This window comes from Diabrotica virgifera, chromosome 5 (genome assembly GCF_917563875.1).
Source record: "Diabrotica virgifera virgifera chromosome 5, PGI_DIABVI_V3a".
Lineage (NCBI taxonomy): Eukaryota > Metazoa > Arthropoda > Insecta > Coleoptera > Chrysomelidae > Diabrotica > Diabrotica virgifera.
Genome location: NC_065447.1, coordinates 177041952 through 177061286, shown reverse-complemented (window position 1 = coordinate 177061286; position 19335 = coordinate 177041952). Strand labels below are relative to the sequence as shown.

Sequence of the window (19335 nt, the reverse complement as noted above, 5' to 3'; positions counted from 1 at the left end):
TATTTGGCGGGGACAGTACTTCTTGAAAACAAATGTCTGTAACAAGAAGCCAAAGCAAAGACAACAAAAAACAAAAAGAACATTCAAATCAAGAGAATAATTCAGACCAAGAAGATATTTTAGACACGACAATCATGGCATCAGAACAGCAAGAATTATCAGGAATAGATAAATTATTACAAATGATGCAACTCCAGTCACAAAGAATGGAACAGAAGATGGATGAAACACAACAAAAACTGGATGACAATCAAAGACAAACAAAACAAGCAATGGATGAAGCAAAAAGGACAATGGATAAAAATCAGGAGGAAACAAAACAAGCAATGGATAAAAATCAGGAAGAAACATCAAAGAAAATGGATGAATCACAACAAAAAATGGATCAAAAAATGGGGGAAACACAACGAAAAATGGATGAAACAACAAAAATTGGATCAAAAAATGGATGAAACACAACAGAAAATGGATGAAACAAAAAGAATAATGCAAGAAAATCAGAAGGAAATGAAACAAGCAATAGAAGAGAACAACAAGAAAATGGAGGAACGCATAGGAAAGTATGAAAATGAAGTAAAAGGATGTTTAACAACAATGAAAAACGAGATGAAAGATCAAGAAATGAAAATTCAAAATAAAATAAAGGAGATAACGAATGGCCAGAAAAAGGAACTAGAAAATTTGGAAAATAAGTTGGAAAATGCTATCCAAGTAGACAGAGAAGAAGTGGAAAAAAGAATCGCAGAAATAGAAAAACAAGTCACCGAAAACAGGACTCAACAAAATGTCGGAGAAAGAAGAGAAATGGTTATACATAGCACAGATGACGTGAAGATAAGATTTGGCGGGGATGTAAGAAGATTACACCCAGTGCCGTTCATAAATAGCCTGAAAAAGAAAATACAGCACATCGGAAATTTCGAAACAGCAAAAGAAACTATCAGAAACCATCTAAAATATGAAGCAGGCCTATGGTTCGATTGCAAAGAAGAAGAATTTGACAGTTGGCAACAATTTGAACAAAAATTTTTGAATTATTTCTGGGGAAAAGTCCAACAATTGGAAATTAACAAGGAATTGCAAAATGGGAAATACAATGATAGGATGGGTATATCAGAAAGGACATATGCATTACAAATTTACTATAACGCAAAACATTTACAATATAATTACTCATCGGAACAATTAGTCGAACTGATTGCAAGACATTTCGAAGAAACGCTGGAAGACCGTATCACATTGCAAAACTACAAAGACATAGACAGTTTATGCCAATTCCTACAAATAAGAGAATCACGTTTAAGAGAAAGAAAATCAAGAAGGTCGCGAGAAGATTACAGGCCCCGAGAAACACAGGATTACAGAGATAGAAATCAAAATAGGAGGGACTATACAAGACGAGATTTTAATCCCAGAAGGGAAAACGAAAATAGAGACAACGGAAGAGGAAATTATGAACAAAGAAATAGGCAATGGAATGAGGACAGAAATCGAGAATACCAGAATAGAAACACCACACGCTCAAATCAAGAAAACAGAAATAATGGTAGACAAAATGAACAGGGATATCGAGAAAACCGAAACAGATCCGACAGACCAAGAGAAAATAGAAGAGAAGTAAATAATACCCAGACAGATGAATATGACGGAGAGAGACATTATGAAGAAAATATAAACAACGATGAGCAACCGGCGTCTTTTCACGACGGCGCTCACTAAAAACCAAAAATCAAACAGGAATCTTTTGTAACCCCAAGGAGTTTATTAAATTGGCAAGAAACAACGAAAAGAAAAATGGAGTTAATTTAAAATTTGTGGATGGATTTATCAACGAGAAACCAATTAAAATTATGATAGACACTGGATCTGAAATAACATTGGTCAACAGAAAACTAATAGAAGAAGTTAACTTAACAAATTTAATTTACAAAATACCTAGGGTAAATTTAGTGGACGCAAACAAACGGACATTGGCAACTATAAATGAAGGCATACGAGTAATGGTACGACTGGGTAAGAAGATGTATGCACTGCAATGTGTAATAATGCCAAACATGTCACATGACATGATAGTAGGAGTTGACGAATTGGCAGAAAAACATGTAGTGATAGATTTTAAAAATAATACGATGAATCTAACAGAAGAAAAAGAAGAAGAGCAGGACAAGGAACAGGAGAAACAAAATACGGGTGAATCAGGTAAAGAACAAACAGTGGAAATGAATTTGGCAACGAAGCAAGGACAAAGAAGAAAAGGGAGAAAAAGTCAGAAAAAGACAAAAGAAAATGAAACCTGTGGCTCCTCAAAAGAAGAGTTGAGCCCAGAAGAAGAAAAATTGAGAGTATCAAAAGCAAAAGAAAACTGGGATTCCTCAAAAGAAGAGATGAGCTCAGGAGAAGAAGAAATAAAGCTAACAAATGAAAGCGAAAAAGATATGATCGAAACAGTGGCATTTGAAGAGGAGGCATATGAAAACGAGGATGCAGAATACACGGTAAAAGTATGTGAAAAATCTGAGGAAAAAGACAGAAGATTGATATGGGAAAAAGGGAAAGACAACATAATAACCGACACTCTAACACAGGATGAGGACACTGAAAATAAGGAAACAATTACTCTACAGGTGGGACTAATTAGAGTAATACAAGAAGAAGGGGTATAAGACGTAGATTAAAGTAAGGAAATATACAGGGAGTTGTTATATAATACAAGGCGGGGATTTGTTATATTTCTATTTGATATGAAAATTAAATTTTTATAATTATAAACAGAATTCAATTTAATATAAAATATTTTCAATTTTCTCAACCACGGGCATATAAATGTAGAACAACCTGTATACAACAAATTGTTATATTTAATTTTAAGAAGTGATTAAACGAAACTCGGGAAAATGCGCTTAGAATAAACAAAGTGAATGGCGCGTACCATTATCGTTGTTCGCGGAAGGTTCGATCATTAGCTTATGCTAAATAAGACTCAGTTGAAATAGATAATAGGTCATTATCGTTGTTCGCGGAAGGTTCGTTCATTAGCCTATGCTAAATAAGACTCAGTTGAAGTAGATAATAGGTCATTAAATTTTGTAAATAGTAGAAAGTAATTTTAGAATGGGAATTAACTATTTTTTTTTGGAAATCCATTAAGCATATTTAGAAAGATTAAAAATGGGTTTTGAGGAATACTGCGAATGAGAGTTGGTGGTGGAAGGTTGATTTGTGAATCTGGAAGGGATATTTAGAAAGTAGGTGAATGACTGAAAAGCGAGATCAGAATGTTTTGAGCTGTCGAGAAGTGAAGTCCAGTAGTAGACGGTAGTGTACGGAGAGTGAGAAGGCCGGTGTAGTTCCGTGAGTGTGGAGTATCTATCGTGGAACGAGAGGTAGGCCAGGTCGAGAGTAAAGAACCTCCTTGAGCCAAGAGTGTCCCGGTAGCTGATTGAAGTTTCGAAAAAGGTAGAAACACGGCATCACGACAGAAGCAGGAACGGGAGCTATACGAGCTAGTTTTCAAAGGAGAACATTACTGGAAGCCAGGACGAGGTGTTGATCGCAGCCAAGGATAGCAGGAAACGGGTCTTGTGTGAAGACATTCTCAGTTCACCAGAAAAAGGTCAGTCTCATTTGTTTGGACATGAATGTATGGGTTTTTCGTATTAAATACCACATTTAAAATTGAAGAACATAATCAATAATATCAGAAAAGCTTCATCAAACTTAAATAGAATTGTTGCTAATAAATCATAATAGTTAAATGTTAATAAAAACTTTCAATTGGAAACCAAAAGGAAATAAGATTCCCATGTGTAAATGTTATGTTTAAGAATAATAAGATATAGCAAATATTAAGCAGTGATTGCCATTTAAATAAAATAAACAATATTTTGATTATAATTGTAACCCATATGTGTGTATTATTTTACTCTTTTCTTTCCTATCCCGATTAGGAACCATTGAGAAATACTTAGAGCCACGTAAGTAAGTAATTAATTTTATAAAAAGCCCTGAGATTGAAAACATATTGATATGTGATCTGGTAAATTAATTAGATTATTATTAATGCATTGATTAAATTAAATGACATATAAGAATATTATCTCATATCAATAATCAAGATCACAACAATATATATATATTGTTATGATCTGCTTTTTATTAATTTTATATTAATTATTATTTATCTGATTAATTATTTAATTGTCGCAAATCATACATAAAAATGAATAAAAAATCTCAGGGTGCCTTTTTATACTATTAAAAAAAATCTAAATTATCTCACGTTATACTTATCTTCTCTCGTGGGTTCAGTATCTCTTAGTTGATCCTAATCGGGATAAAATAGGGAAAAGAAATAAAGCAATATATTAAAATAAACATACAGAATTGTCTTTTATTTGTCAAAATCAATACTCTAAAATCTATCAAATCTAAAACCTGTAGACACAGATGTCCGAATGAAATCTTTACCACTTAAATTTATTATAGTAAAAAAAAAGACAATTTATCGGTTTTGTTCCCGATGACTTTGGTAAAACAAACTAAACAAAACAAATTTATGTATTCGCAAGATTAGCTATAGTTCCTATTTACTTCTAGAAATATTGGAATTTTAATTCATATGCCTTTTACTCAAAATTTTAGTTTCCGAACATAAAAATATCTTTCACATAAGTTGACTGACCTTTTGCTTCACTCACTCTGATGTCTTCTCGTGACCCAAAACAGCTCTCCCTTGTTGACTATGTTAAAGGCTACTCATCAAAGCCCTCTCCGTTCTCCAGCTTCAAAACTATCAGCATAACAGCACCAATTCTCCAACAAGCCGGGCCTCTTTTGACACGTACTCGATTCAAACAAAACTCCAAAAATTATCTGCTCTCCTTCTCACAATAATACAGAATCAAAGAGGTATTTCGTCTCAATTTGATCTGTCTCTAGTTCCACTTTTCAACACTATTCTCCACTATCAAACAGCCACTGGTATTTGCTAACTATCTATCCACGAAAACGTCGAACTGCTCTTCAGCGATGCCAAAAACATAATGACCTCTTTTTCAAACTCTCTCAATCATTAAAACTACCTTTCCCCTTCCAACTTGCCAAGAATCAGCAACATCTACTTTTCCATTCGACAAACAAACAGTCGTTTTCAAAATTATTCCGATCATCCTTAATTACTTTCGGGGAAACTCTACAACATTCACTCGGGTTGAAACAAATATTAAAATTCCAAACTTTCTTTTTTAAAACCACTTTTCTCGAAAATGATAATTACATCCAGCTGTGGATTCTATAGTTCCCGTAGTAAACAACTTTCTCCATTTTAAACCTAAATACATCGTCCTTTTCACTTTAATTATTCACAAAAGTCTTTAATGGTTCATCGGAAAGCTCATTAAAAGAGAAATTCACTTACATCCAAACTAAATTCTAATAAATATTTACAGCTCAATATACAGGGTGTATCAAATTTATGTGCCCGCGTTATTAAAAAAAATTAATTTAATTTTCATTTTGCTTTTGATTGATAAAATTTACAACACAATAATATATATATATAATATAAGTAATATATTTAGTTATTATGTGCACATAAAATAAAAATGCTGCGTATATAATTATACAGGGTGTAACAAAAATACATATCATAAATTATACCACATATTCTGGGACCAAAAATAGTTCGATTGAACCTAATTTACCTTTGTACAAATGTGCACATAAAAAAAGTTACAGCCCTTTGAAGTTACAAAATAAAAATCGATTTTTTCCAATATATCGAAAACTATTAGAGATTTTTTATTGAAAATGGACATGTGGTATTCTTATGGCAGTAATATCTTAAGAAAAAATTAAAAGGAAATTTGGACACCCCATAAAAATTTTATGGGGGTTTTGTTCCTTTAAACCCCCCCAAACTTTTGTGTACGTTCGGATTCAATTATTATTGCAGTACCATTAGTTAAACACAATGTTTTAAAAACTTTTTTTCCTCTCAGTACTTTTTCGAAAAATCAGTTTATATTGAGATATTTTGAATATTTGTCAAATCCGCCACATATTTGTATATGGTTAAGTACGATTATGGAGATTTGGTAATAATATGAACATCTATTTATGATTTACATTTTTAGGTATATTTTGAACCATATTAAAAAAGAAGCCACATCTCGATAAAAGATGCCTTATCGAAAAAATACAAAGAGGCAAAAAAGTTCTAAAAACACTGTGTTTAACTAATGGTATCGCAGTAATAGTTTAATTGGAAGGTACACAAACATTTGGGGGGTTTAAAGGAACAAAACCCCCATAAAATTTTTATGTAAACACATTAAAAAAGAAGCTGCAACTCGATAAAAACTGCCTTATCGAAAAAATGCTAAAAGGCAAAAAAGTTTTAAAAATCTTTAGTTCAACTAATGGTACCACAAAAATAATTTAATTGGAACGTACACAAAAGTTTGGGGGGGGTTTAAAGGAACAAAACACCCATAAAATTTTTATGGGGTGCACAAATTTCACTATAATTTTTCTTTAAGATGTTCCTGCCATAAGAATGCCACATGTCCATTTTCAATAAAACATCTCTAATAGTTTTCGATATATTCGAAAAAATCGATTTTCATTTTCTAACTTCAAAGGGCTGTAACTTTTTTTATGTGCATATTTGTACTAAGGTAAGTTAGGTTCATTCGAACTATTTTTGGTCCCAGAATATGTGATTTAATTTATGACCTGTATTTTTGTTACACCCTGTATAATAGCCAAATATATATAATATGTATGTAAATTACTAAAGTTTATAGGTATCTATATACATTATACATACTTTTACTTACTATAGGTATTTAGGAAATATTGAAGTGAAGTACCAATATGAATTTATTATTTTCAAGCTGCTTTTTATGTTCTTAAAAATGTTTTAGTCAGTGTAGCTAGAAATACTTCGTCTTAACAGCATAGATATAAATATAAAACACTGGAAACTAGTCCTCATCTATGAAACTAGTTTCATATTTTGCCCTTTTGTTACCTACTCCCTTCCCTTGTGCATTGCAATGCAAGGGTCAGAATGACAATGAATGGCCGTTTCCGGATTTCCGAAAATTATAGGTAAAAATACTAATGGTATAAAATACTTTGGTAAACTCAAATCAAAATGGTATATTCATTTAAATTGAAAACGAAACGAGAATTTCTCATTTTTCTTCAATTTCAAGTTTTAAACTTTTTTACCATACTAGTCCTGTCGCTAAGGGGGGTACAACGGCCTCCTTAATTCAGATGGACTTACCCAAGTTTTTTTTATATATTTTGACGATGTCTTTCTGTAAAACTTTCTGTAAAATAGCAATAAATACAAAATAAGGGGGCAAAATAAGCCTCTTCAGTGTTTTTCAACAACTTTGGTTGCACATAGAACCTTCGTTATTCGCATAAAAAATCCTTATCATATGTACTTAAATCGTCCACCAAATTTCATTAAAATCGACTTGATAGATTTTGCATAATAATTTTGCAATCTATATTTAAAAAAAAAGTTCAAATTTTTTAAAAACTTTCTGAACAAAAAGTAGACCATTTAGAAGTTTGCTAATTTTTTTACATATAAAGAGGCACTCTACCTATCCAATACACTTTACATAATTAAAATCGGATTATCTAAGCGGCCTTTGGCATCCACGTTCACTCATTACGAAATCTGTTACAAGTATTTCAGCCATTTTAAAAAAATTTATTTCGACTTTCCAACTCGTCCAAGAGACAATACATAAATGATGATTAACTTTTACACCACCTTCAAAGAGGGTAATTTATACAAGTACATACCTGGAATACCGGTATTAGATTATCAACATCGTTAGTAATTACTTAGAAAAGAAAGTTACAAATTCACCGGTACTTGATGGGTTACCGAATAATTACCTGCTCGCCAGAGTTACCAATTGGCCTGTAATTAGGATGGGGGATTAAAATAGTTACGAATTCACCGGGACCCTTATTTTTCGATTTGTTTATTATATTATAGTTTAACACATTTGAAATTTTTTATTTATTGTTAATAATACGATAATTCAAAATAAATGTAATTTAATGTTAATGCCTTTTATTCATATTTATATCATTATATCCATGTTTATTTACAGTTTTCTTTTCCTGAACCTTGCTTATTTCATAAAAACTTTGCTTATTTTTGCGACATTTGTTGCTTATATAAGTGCTTATTTTGATCTTTCTGTCATACTTATAATCCGGACTTTAATAATAAATATGTATGTATTAGGTACTCATAGGAAGATCTTTAAAACGTGTCTTTGCACGATGTTTCTTTGGTACTGTGACAAAAATGTCGATTAATCAATTACATAGTTAGAAATATCCCAGTGTCTTCTAAAGTCACCACGCGGTGCTTTATAATTTATAGTAATCGCCAGGGCCCCCGTAACCGGGCCTGCAACGCGTGCGGCGCACGCGGGCGTAACCCCAAAGGGGCGCCAAACCGAAGGTTTGATAAATAAGAAATATTTATTTTAAATGAGATAATCTTTTTTATATACAATTTTAATTATTTCATGAACAACTAGAGAAATCTCAAAAATCAAATATTGTGTTATTACTGAAAAAAAATAATTACATATTCCCGAAAATAATTAAGACATTGCATCTGCGTAACTTGGAACCATATGGGAAAATTTTTTTATTATTAATTTTACGGAAAAAATTTATTCTTCATAAAGTGCTTTGCATAGTCTAAAAACTAAAATGCAACCAAATTTAAAATTGTTTCAATCTTATGACTATCAAAAATATGAATTTCGATCAAGAGTACCTTATATTTCACAATATCGAAAATTATTATTATGAAAAGTTGTTTAGAATTAATTAAAAACTGTTTTAATATGCAATTACATCCTTTTAATTGAATTTTTTTCTCAAATTACAGATACCCAACGCTTTTTTCATTTATTAGATACGAATAATGCGATAATTAACTGTTTTATTGTTATTGATTAATTAATTAATAGATAATAATAAAACAATTATCACATTATTTGTAATAACTGAAAAGGGCTAATTATTAATAATAAAAGACTTATCACATTATTTCTAATAAATGAAAAGGACGTTGTTGAAAAGTACAATTAATGTACGATAAAAAGTTCTTTCTAAAAAGCTTTGCATGGTCTAAAATCTAAGATGCAACCATCAAATCCTATCAAATTTTTTCAATTTTATTTGAGATATATGTAAAAAATATGAGTTTCGGTCAAAAGTAAAGTGCCTTTCTAGATCACAATATATTTCAATTAGAAGGATGTAATTGCATATTGCATATAGAAAAATAGTTTTTAATGCTGAACAACTTTTCATAATATCTTTTCAATATTGTGAAAACTAAACGTACTTTGCTCTTGACCGAAATTCATATTTTTTGACACACTTCGTATAAGATTCATGAAATTTGATATTTGATCTTGATGGTTGCATTCTGAGTTCTAGACAATGCAGAACTTTTTTAATAATAAAACAGTCTCCCATATATGGTTCCTAGTTATGTAGACACCCTGTATAAAATTTGTTTAAAAATTTGTTTGAAATGACAAAATATTATTGTTTATTTACTTAAATCTATATTCTTAATTTAGTATGCAGGGTGCTTCATTAATAATGCAAAAAATTTAAGGGGAAAGGCGCAAAATATCGCCTGTCAAAATTTTCAATGTGTTTTAATGTATTAATTTTTTTCGAATTATGAGAAAACTAATAAATATTTTTAAAAAATTTAAACGCAGAATGAAAGATAACGTTATTGCCGAGGGCCGACAGTCCCTTAAAATAAATAAAAAGGTTCTTTTGAATTAAATATTTGCAATTATTAAAAATCACACTAAATTTTCTCTTTTATTTTCACCCCTGTAACTTATTAAAATAAACATTATAGAAGTTTTCAGGGACTTTCGGCCTCAGTAATAATGTAGTCTTTCATTATGGGTTTAAATTTTTCAAAAATAATTATTAGTTTTATACAGGGTGAGTGGAGAGGAACGCACCAAATTTTAAGACTGTATAATATATGTAAAAGTAATCCAAAATAACTCATATTATGTTGTTATTCGATTTTCATTTGTTTCCGAGATACGGGGTGTTAAAATTTTTCTTACAAAGTGACGATTTATTTATTGCTCTAAAACCGGTTGAGGTGTGCAAATGAAATTTGCTGGGTTTTAAGACATAGTTATTGCGCATGTTTTGACATACAATTAAGAAATTCATATTCACCATTGGCGCGCGTACGGGTAATAGTCTGAAATTTTTTAAAGATAAAAATGGTACGCCACTGAAATATTGCAAATTAAAAATCTTTCTTGAATTCCTCGTTCAATTTGTGACAAAAAATCTATCTTCCCTTTTTTTCATGCGCCGCTTCGTTTTCATGCAAAAAATAAAATATATTAACGCTTACAAAGTTGTCGACGAAGTTTCGAATACATACTTTGTAAGCGTTAAGATATTTTATTTTTTGCATGAAAACGAAGCGTCGTATGAACAAACATGAAAATATATTGTTTGTCAGAAATTCAACAGGGAATTCAAAAATAATTTTTAATTTGAAATATCTCAGTGGCGTACTATTTTTTTTGTTTCAAAAATTTTAGACTATTACCCATACGCGCGCCAATGGTGAATATAAAATTCTTAATTGTGTGTCAAAACATGTGCACTAACTATGTCTTAAAACCCACCAAATTTCAGTTACACACCTCAACCGGTTTTAGAGGAATAAATAAATCGTCAGTTTGTAAGAAAAATTTTAACACCCCGTATCTCGGAAACAAATGAAAATCGAATAACAACATATTATGAGTTATTTTTGATTATTTTTACGTATATTATACAGTCTGAAAGTTTGGTGCGTTCCTCCCCACTCACTCTGTATAGTAGATTTAAAGGGCGCCAAAATATGTCCCGCACGCGGGCGCCAATCAGCCTTGCGGGGGCCCTGGTAATCGCTGAGTAATAAGTCCCACTAACACTAAAACAATTGTCGCAGTCAGCGGACGAAAAAGTGACGGAGCGGTTCCGCAACTGTTGGAAATTCGTTCTCAAATGTGGCGCTACTTACGGAATGTGTTACAGAACGGTCGCCATGACAGTGAGCTCATTTTAAGTCCGCTACCTCCGTCCAACGTATGCCACCTTTTTTGAATTTGTCAATAGACTTGTTGAAAGATTGTGTCAAGTACTAATTATCAATTGGAAAATAGCGCAGATGGTAAACAATCCATGGTCTTTGACCATGATTATGAAGTAAAAAACAATTTATTGTGCAGAGGCAAGTATATAACCTCACATAATATAATAGAAAGTGCTAGGCTATCACGAATTTAGGGAGCGGACCGTTCACAAAACGAAACAACTGTTACCGCTCCATCGAGAAATGCTCTCTTACTTTTTCGTCTTCTAAATGCGACCGTTGTCATCGTAATTTGACTAAATGCTAAGTAAACGTGAATGGCAATATCTAAGAACATTTTGAAATAAAGTGTTGATATTTATTACTACTTACGTCCCAAACAAGCGAAAAATGTTTTATTTCTGCTAACCATGTCGTAATTTTCTTTACACCTACAGTATCCATCTTTGTCTGCATCGTTGCCAAAACAAAAAGTATGGTCGCTGATCTTAGCACAATCTGCATCTACTCTGCATTTTGTATAACTATCTGAAACAGAAAATTGAATAATTTAAACTAACATTACAATTTGTATTTAAGATAGGTTTGAAAAAGCGGAATGTTAATATGTATTACATAATATGCCTGATAATAGACTTCTAATCAAATCAAAATATAATCTGTCTATCTATAAATATAAATATTCTATAAATCAACAGGCCTTGAAGACCTAGGGATGAAAGATTGAATTTTTTCTTACAATAATTACTACCGTAAAATGGGGTTACTTTGACCGCTGGGGTGAATTTGACCAAAACATAGAAAAATATCTATTGTGATATACTTCAGCCACCCTGTATAATTTTTAAAATTATTTTTAACGATTCAAATTTATAAATATCTAAGAATTCATTTTTAAATAAAAAAAAAGAATTAATATTCCAAGGGTTGTTAAATCCACCAATATAACGAATTAAGAAAAAATGGTTTAAAAAACGGTCAAATTAACCCCACCTAAAAGAAAAATAAGTTTAACAGGCAAAAAGCATATACGGTCAACTTCCCCCAGATGGGGTGAACTTGCATTTTTGCCAAAGGCATTTTATATTTTTCTTTCTAAGTCATGATTATTTTCTTGTAATTATAATCTAAGCTACTGAAAGTAGACGCCTAAACCCATAACATATTTGCATATACAAAAATGTAGCAAAATTTAAAATATGATTTTTATAGGATTAAAGTACAAAATCGGTCAAAGTCACCCCATTTTACGGTATTACATATTATAATATTTATAACACTATATCCTGTACTACTATATTATACAATATTACATTTATTCATATAAATCACTTAATATTCCTTATAGCCTTTTTATACATTTCTTGACCACTTCCTTCCATTGTTTTCTGTCCAAAGCTTTTTCTTTCCAGTTCACAATATTACTTTTTTGTAAGTCTTCATATACGCTGTCTTTCCATCTCCTTCTTGGTCTACATATTCTTCTTTTTTATATTGGTTTACGTGATAGTACCATTTTTGGCATTCTTTGCCTTCCCATTCTTTGAATGTGTCCTAAATATCGAATTCTCTGTGCTTTGATTGCCGTCGTTATTTTTGGTTCGTTATAAAGTTCGTCAAGTTCCTTATTATTTCTTCTTCTCCATTGACCATCTATTTTTACGCATCCATATATTGCTCGTTGTATTTTCCTCTCCCATCTTTCAAAAAGGTCTATTTCTGATTTTTTAAGCACCCATGTTTCACATGCATATGTAGATGTAGGTCTGATAACTGTTTTGTAGATTCTTATTTTTGTTTTTTTTTTACATATTTTCATTAATGATCGCAATGCAGCATACTTTTTGTTTCCTTTTGCTATACTTGCTTTTATCTCCCCTTCCCCATGTACCTTTTCATCTACTTTTACACCGAGGTAAGTAAATTCTGAAACTTTTTTAAACGCGCATGAATTTTCTCCTTCTATCTCCAATGTGAAATTGTCTTCTTTTTCCTTATCTTTTTCTCCCATTATAATGTATTTTGTCTTTTTCTTATTTATGAGGAGACCAAACCTTTTTGCTTCATTTATTATGTTGCTCATTAATTTTTTTAGCTCTTTCTTGCTTGTCGTTAATAGTGTTAGATCGTCTGCGAATGCTATACATTGATGGCTATTTTTAAAAATCGCGTCCTTTGTGTTTATTTTACTTTTTCTAATTATTTCTTCCAGTATTACATTAAAAAGAGTCGTTGATAGTGGGTCTCCTTGTCTTAATCCTTCCTTTTTTTCAAAATTATTTGATTTATGCCCCTTCCACGCTATTTCGTTTGTGGTGTTATCCATAGTCATTTTTACCAGCCTGACGATTTTACTTGGTAGGCCCATCTCTTTCATTAGTTCGTACATCGGTTGCCGATTTACCGTATCCTAGGCCTGCTTAAAGTCGACGAACAGGACATATACTGCAATTTGATGTTCGTAGCACGTAGTCTGAATTTCTTTTAACGCAAATATTTGGTCTGTGGTCGACCTATTGCCTCTGAATCCTGCCTGATATTCGCCCTATATATTTTCCGTGTATTGATTTAGCTTTTTTCTTACGATGTTTGTCAAGATTTTGTAAACCACTTCTAGCAACGCGATTCCTCTATAGTTTTCACATTTCATTTTGCCACCTTTTTATGTATGGGGCATATCCTTGCTATGTCCCACTCTCCTGGCATTCTTTCTGTTTCACATATGCTTTTTATCAGGTTATTATGTATTTCTTTGTGTAGTCTTTTTCCTCCTGCATTTATCATTTCCGACGATATTTCTGTTATTCCTGGGCTTTTATTGTTTTTTAGTCCTCTTATTTCATTTTCTATTTCTTCCTTCCTAGGTGCTTCTATTACTATACGGTCATCTTCAATTGTTGTCCTGGATTGTTTCCCTTTCTTCTTCGTTTTCGTTTAGAAGTTGTGTAAAGTAACTTTGCCAATTTCTCATTATTTCCCCTGGTTCATTTATTAATATTCCTTCCTCATTTTTCATATATGGATTTTGATTCTAGTATTCTCCTTCCATTTTTCTTGTTTCCTGGTAACAGGATCTTATTTCCTTTTTTTTGGAATTTCTCCTCTATCACTTTAAGTTTTTCTTCGTTGTATTTTCTTTTTTTATTTCTGCATGTTCTCTTCATCATTCTCCTCAATTCTCTATATTGTTTTGTGCTAATATCACTATTATTTGTTAGGTTTTTTATTCTTATTTTTCTAATTTCTGTGGCCGTTTGCCAAAAGCTGATATGTCCACTTTTTGTGATTTGCACTTGTTCATGCCAGTTGATAGTGTGTGACTATATGCTCCATCTGCCCAAAGCAGATATGTCTAGTGTACTGCGAAATGTAGCTTACCCTCAACTTTTAAATCTGGATATGCCCACATGACCAACTCAACGTTTTGCCAAAAGCTGATATCGTGGGCACAGTATATAGAGGTTCCCTCTTTATACTGTGTCGTGGGCGTACTGGGAAAATCCACTAACTCACAAAAGTAAAGTTTTGAGAAAAACGCATTAAACATTGTAGTACCTAATCTCTTACCTCTTAAAAATCGGGTACACTGGCTGTTCAAGTTTTGGTACCTGGATATGATTTTAAAGGATGTTAACCACTGGTGGTGTGCACATAATAATAATATGTACATACAAATTTGAAAAAACATTATTTTTTTCATGAAAACTTAGAAAAAAAATGGAGTGAGTTGATCTTCTTTGTCATTGAATTTAACGATTTAAGCCCGGTGGATAACGAATTTGGAGATATACGGTTTTTCCTGTTAACATATTGATGTCTGTGGATTTAATGGTATTAAAACGCCAAAATTGAAAAAAATGGAGTTAGCGGATTTTCCCAGTACGCCCACGACATGTACCCTTGTCAGTTGTAAGTCATAAAATATTGCGCATGTGAAAAGCAGATATGTACACTTGAAGTGTATTTATCAGCTTTTGGCAGACTTTTTTTCTATATTTCTTGAACTTATCTTGTTTCTTTAGGAGCAGTTTTTTTAATTTTGTATAAAGATTTTGTTTTAAAAATGTTTAACTCTATTATGTTGTCAATATTTTTTTATTTAGGAAGCTTACATTGTAATATAGATTTATGGCTTAGATAGACTTAATACTTAAGTGTTCGACATAATTTCTACAGGGTGTTTCTAAATAAGTATGACAAACTTTAAGGGGCAATTCTACACGAAAAAATAATGATAGTTTAATTTATAAAATGTCCGTAAATGCTTAGTTTGAATAGATGAAGTATTTATTGTTCTTAAAACGATTGAGATATGCAAATAAAATTTGGTTTATTTTAAGCGGTAATTATTGCGCATTTTTTGACATACAATTAAGAATTTTATATTACTCGTTCAATTTCTGACAAAAAAACGTATCTTCCTTTTTTTTCATGCGATACGTCGTTTTCATGTAAAAATAAAATATATTAACGCTAACAAAGTATTCGACGTAAGTTTCTATATGAATGTATAGAAACTTATACTTTGTAAGCGTAAGATATTTTTTGGATAAAAACGGTGCGTCGTAAGAAAAAAAGGAAAGAAATATTTTTTGTCACAAATTGAAATTTGAAATTTAATTTGAAATATCTCAGTGGCGTACAATTTTTTTCTTTAGAAAATTTCATATCATTAAGCCGCATGCGCGCCAATGGCCAATATAAAATTCACAAAGTGTGTAAAAAAATTCACAATAACTACCTCTTATAACCCACCAAATTTAATTTGCATATCCCAACCGGTATTAGAGCAATAGATAAATAGTCAGTTTGTAAGAAAAATTTCAGCACCCCGTATCTCGGAAACGAAGCATTTGCAGACATATGTTTATAAATAGAATAGAAACAGCTGTCAGTAACAGCTGTTCTTTGTACGAATGGTGGCCATTTTGTAAAAAAAACACATTAAATGTGATTTTTAACATTTAAGGGTTTTTTACCCTAACCAGTGGTTATATCCCTGGGTTAATTTTTAAAATATAGAATGTGTTTGTTCGAAGTTTTCTCTTCTTTTGAGGTTTTTACACCTATAAGACGATAGCTCTGATGATGGCATTAATATGCTGAAAGTACTTAGCTGATTTAATAAATTAATTTACACACTATCAGTCTTTTGAAAACATACACCAGTTCCAGTTTAGATTTATATGTTTATAAAGCAAACTGTCATTATTTTTTCATGTATTTATACATGAGTTTGTATAAAAGTTTGTCATACATATTTAGAAACCCTCAAAGTTTGTCATACATATTTAGAAACACTCTGTGTATTATTATGAATGTATAGAAACTTATTTCGAATACTTGTAAACGTTAACATAGTTTATTTTTTGCATAAAATCGACACATCGTATGAAAAAAAGGGAAGTTAGATGTTTTGTTGCAAATTTAAGGAGGCATTCAAAAATGATTTTTAATTTAAAATATCTCAGTAGCGTACTTTTTCTGATATAAACAAATTTAGACTATTACCTGTATGCTCGCAATGGTGAATAAAAAATTGTTAGTTGTATGTCAAAAAATGCGCAATAACTACCTCTTAAAACCCACCAAATATTATTACAATGTTGCCAGTAGTTTATTTAAAAAACATTTGCCAAAAGCCGATATGTGCACTTAGATCAGTACATTTTTTGAATTTTGCAAAATTAACAGAAAATTTTTATGAAATTTGTAGCTAGATTATATGTAAACTCATATGGATAGCTGTAAGAAAATTGAACTCAAAACCAAATATGATATTTCTAAAACTGTGATTTTATGGAAGTCGTAGAAATTTGAATTTGCTCTCCTGAAAAGTAGCAAAAATCGACATATCAGCTTTTGGCAAACGACCACTCATTTCTTCTGCTATTTTTTGACATTCCTCATCAAACCATTCTTTTGCTTTTTGTTTTCTATTAACTTTAATTAATGTTTCTTTGCTGGCGTTTAAAACTACTTCTTTTATGCTTTCCCACTTTTCTTCCGGGGGTAATGTTTCTGGTTCTTCGTTTAGTCTGTTGGTTATTCGTTCTTCGTACTTCTTCTGTGTCGTATTATCTTTTAATAATGCTGTGTTGAATTGTTTTTTGTCTTTCCGATGCAAAACCTATGATTCTTCGATCGTTATCATTTGATATATCGTGTTTACTGTGTTTTCCTGTTATATTTTCATATATATCCTCTTTTTCCACTTTAGCATTGCAGTCTCCCATTACTATTTTGATATCAAATCCTGGTAGTTTGTCATATTCTCTCTCTAGTTGTTCACAGTATGCATCTTTGTCTTCTTCTGTGGCGTCTTCTATTGGTACATGAACATTTATTATGCTTATGTTTCGTTGATTCTCTTTTAACCTGATTGTGCACATTCTATCTGATATCAGCTTGAAATTCATCACTCTGGTTTTTCATTTTTTCTGTATGATAAAACCTGTTCCTAACATTCTGTTATTCCCCCACTTAAAAAATACTATATCCTCTATTTCTACTATTTCTGTGTCTAATTGTTTTGTTTCTTGTAAGGCTAATATGTCTATTTCATATTTTTTTATACCTCTAATTAATTCTTTAAGTTTTCCCGTTTCATAAGTACCTCTTACGGTCCATGTTCCCAAGTTAGTTTTCATTTTCTTGTCTTTAATCCGAATCGTCTCCTTGTCCATTGCAGTTGTTGCTACCGTTTCATTTAAGTCATTTAGTTTTTTTGGTTTCCTCTTTGCTGTTCCATTTTTTCTAGTTGCTATATCTGTTTATTCCATATCCATACATCGCCGTTTATTTTGATTCTTTGAAAGCGTACTTTCACATTTTTTCCTTGTACTTTGGCTTCTTTAGCCCTTATTCTGATTTTTCCTCGAATGCCCAATCTTCCGTTCTGCTTTGTCCATATCATCGTTAATATATATCTGCTTTTCCCTAATCTCTTTCAATTTACTTTTGTTTTTATTACTGTTTCTTTATTCCTTCCACTAAGGAGCTCAATTAGGCAACTTTTATTTCCAATTTTCTTCGCGTTCTTTACCTTTGTTTTAATTTTTAGGGCGTCGTTGAAGAAATCTTCTACATTACCCTTTATTACATTTTGGTCTTCTGTTTCTATTTCTATTTCTTGTAGTATTATGTTATTTCGCCTTTTATCTTTTTCCATTTTATCTATTTTCATTTCCAATTCTTCCATTTTTTGTTTGGTGTCTTTGCTTTCTTGCTTCAGCTTCTCATTTTCTTGTCTCAGCTCCTTGATTTCAGCTCGGTACTCTTTTTGGTCTTCTCGTAGTTCTTTAATTTCTATAGTTAACATATTTAGACCCTCTAGTATTTTTACTAGTTTGTTATCATCGCTGTTGGGTGACCTGTGCATTTTTTTACTTTTGTCGAATGCCCAATCTTCCGTATCACTTGCTCTTTTCTTCGACTCCTCATCCGCAGTATATCCATCCATTTTGTTACGTAGCTTAAAATGAGCTACACCCGTTTCAACCACTTAACCGGGGCATTCACGTTACAATTGTTGGTCCATCTAGTGGTACGACTAGAGAGAGAGAGAGTGATACGTTGGATCTAAAATCAGACCGTGAGTGGGTGGTGGTCCCACTAGAGTAAGACCACTAGTGGGACCACTAAAGAAAGTTGGAGCGTGAATGCCGATGTTGGATGTTGGATTAAAAATTTCCACTACGCTGCTCATTTTCATAGTTGATTTTTTCGTGAACAAATTAACGGATCTCGCTATTTTTTGTATTATCTTAGATATTTCTTTAGTATTTACACAGTTGTGCAAAGATTTAATTAAATTTCTTTTTTGTACTTATACCGGGTGGAAGAAAAGTAATGTTTTTCTTATGTTAAGTTTGTAGTCTTATGTTTTGTGAACATTTTGTTTTTTGAATCTCCCTGATACCTTTAGCTTTCTAAAGATAAAGAAAATAACAAGAAAATAGGTGGTTTTACGCCTTAACATGTATTTTAACTGAAACAAAACTAAATTAACACTAAAAAATAACAGTTAACAAAACTTTAAAAACAGAAAGGCACATAACGTAAACGATTGTCGATCAGGTAAGCGGTATGCACAGCACAACATAAGAGAGACGAGATTGTTTAATGGAGGCTATATG

The 19335-nt window shown here is 31.6% G+C and overlaps 1 protein-coding gene across 2 annotated transcripts in view; it reads right to left on the bottom strand.

The window, feature by feature from the left end:
- Positions 1-19335, bottom strand: part of LOC114334634 (prion-like-(Q/N-rich) domain-bearing protein 25) — a 93801-nt gene that overhangs the window by 45723 nt on the left and 28743 nt on the right. For both annotated transcript variants that reach the window (XM_050651685.1, XM_050651686.1), the window contains exon 2: positions 11570-11725. In XM_050651685.1, coding sequence (XP_050507642.1) covers positions 11570-11725 — 156 coding nt within the window. The remainder of the gene's footprint in view (positions 1-11569; positions 11726-19335) is intronic.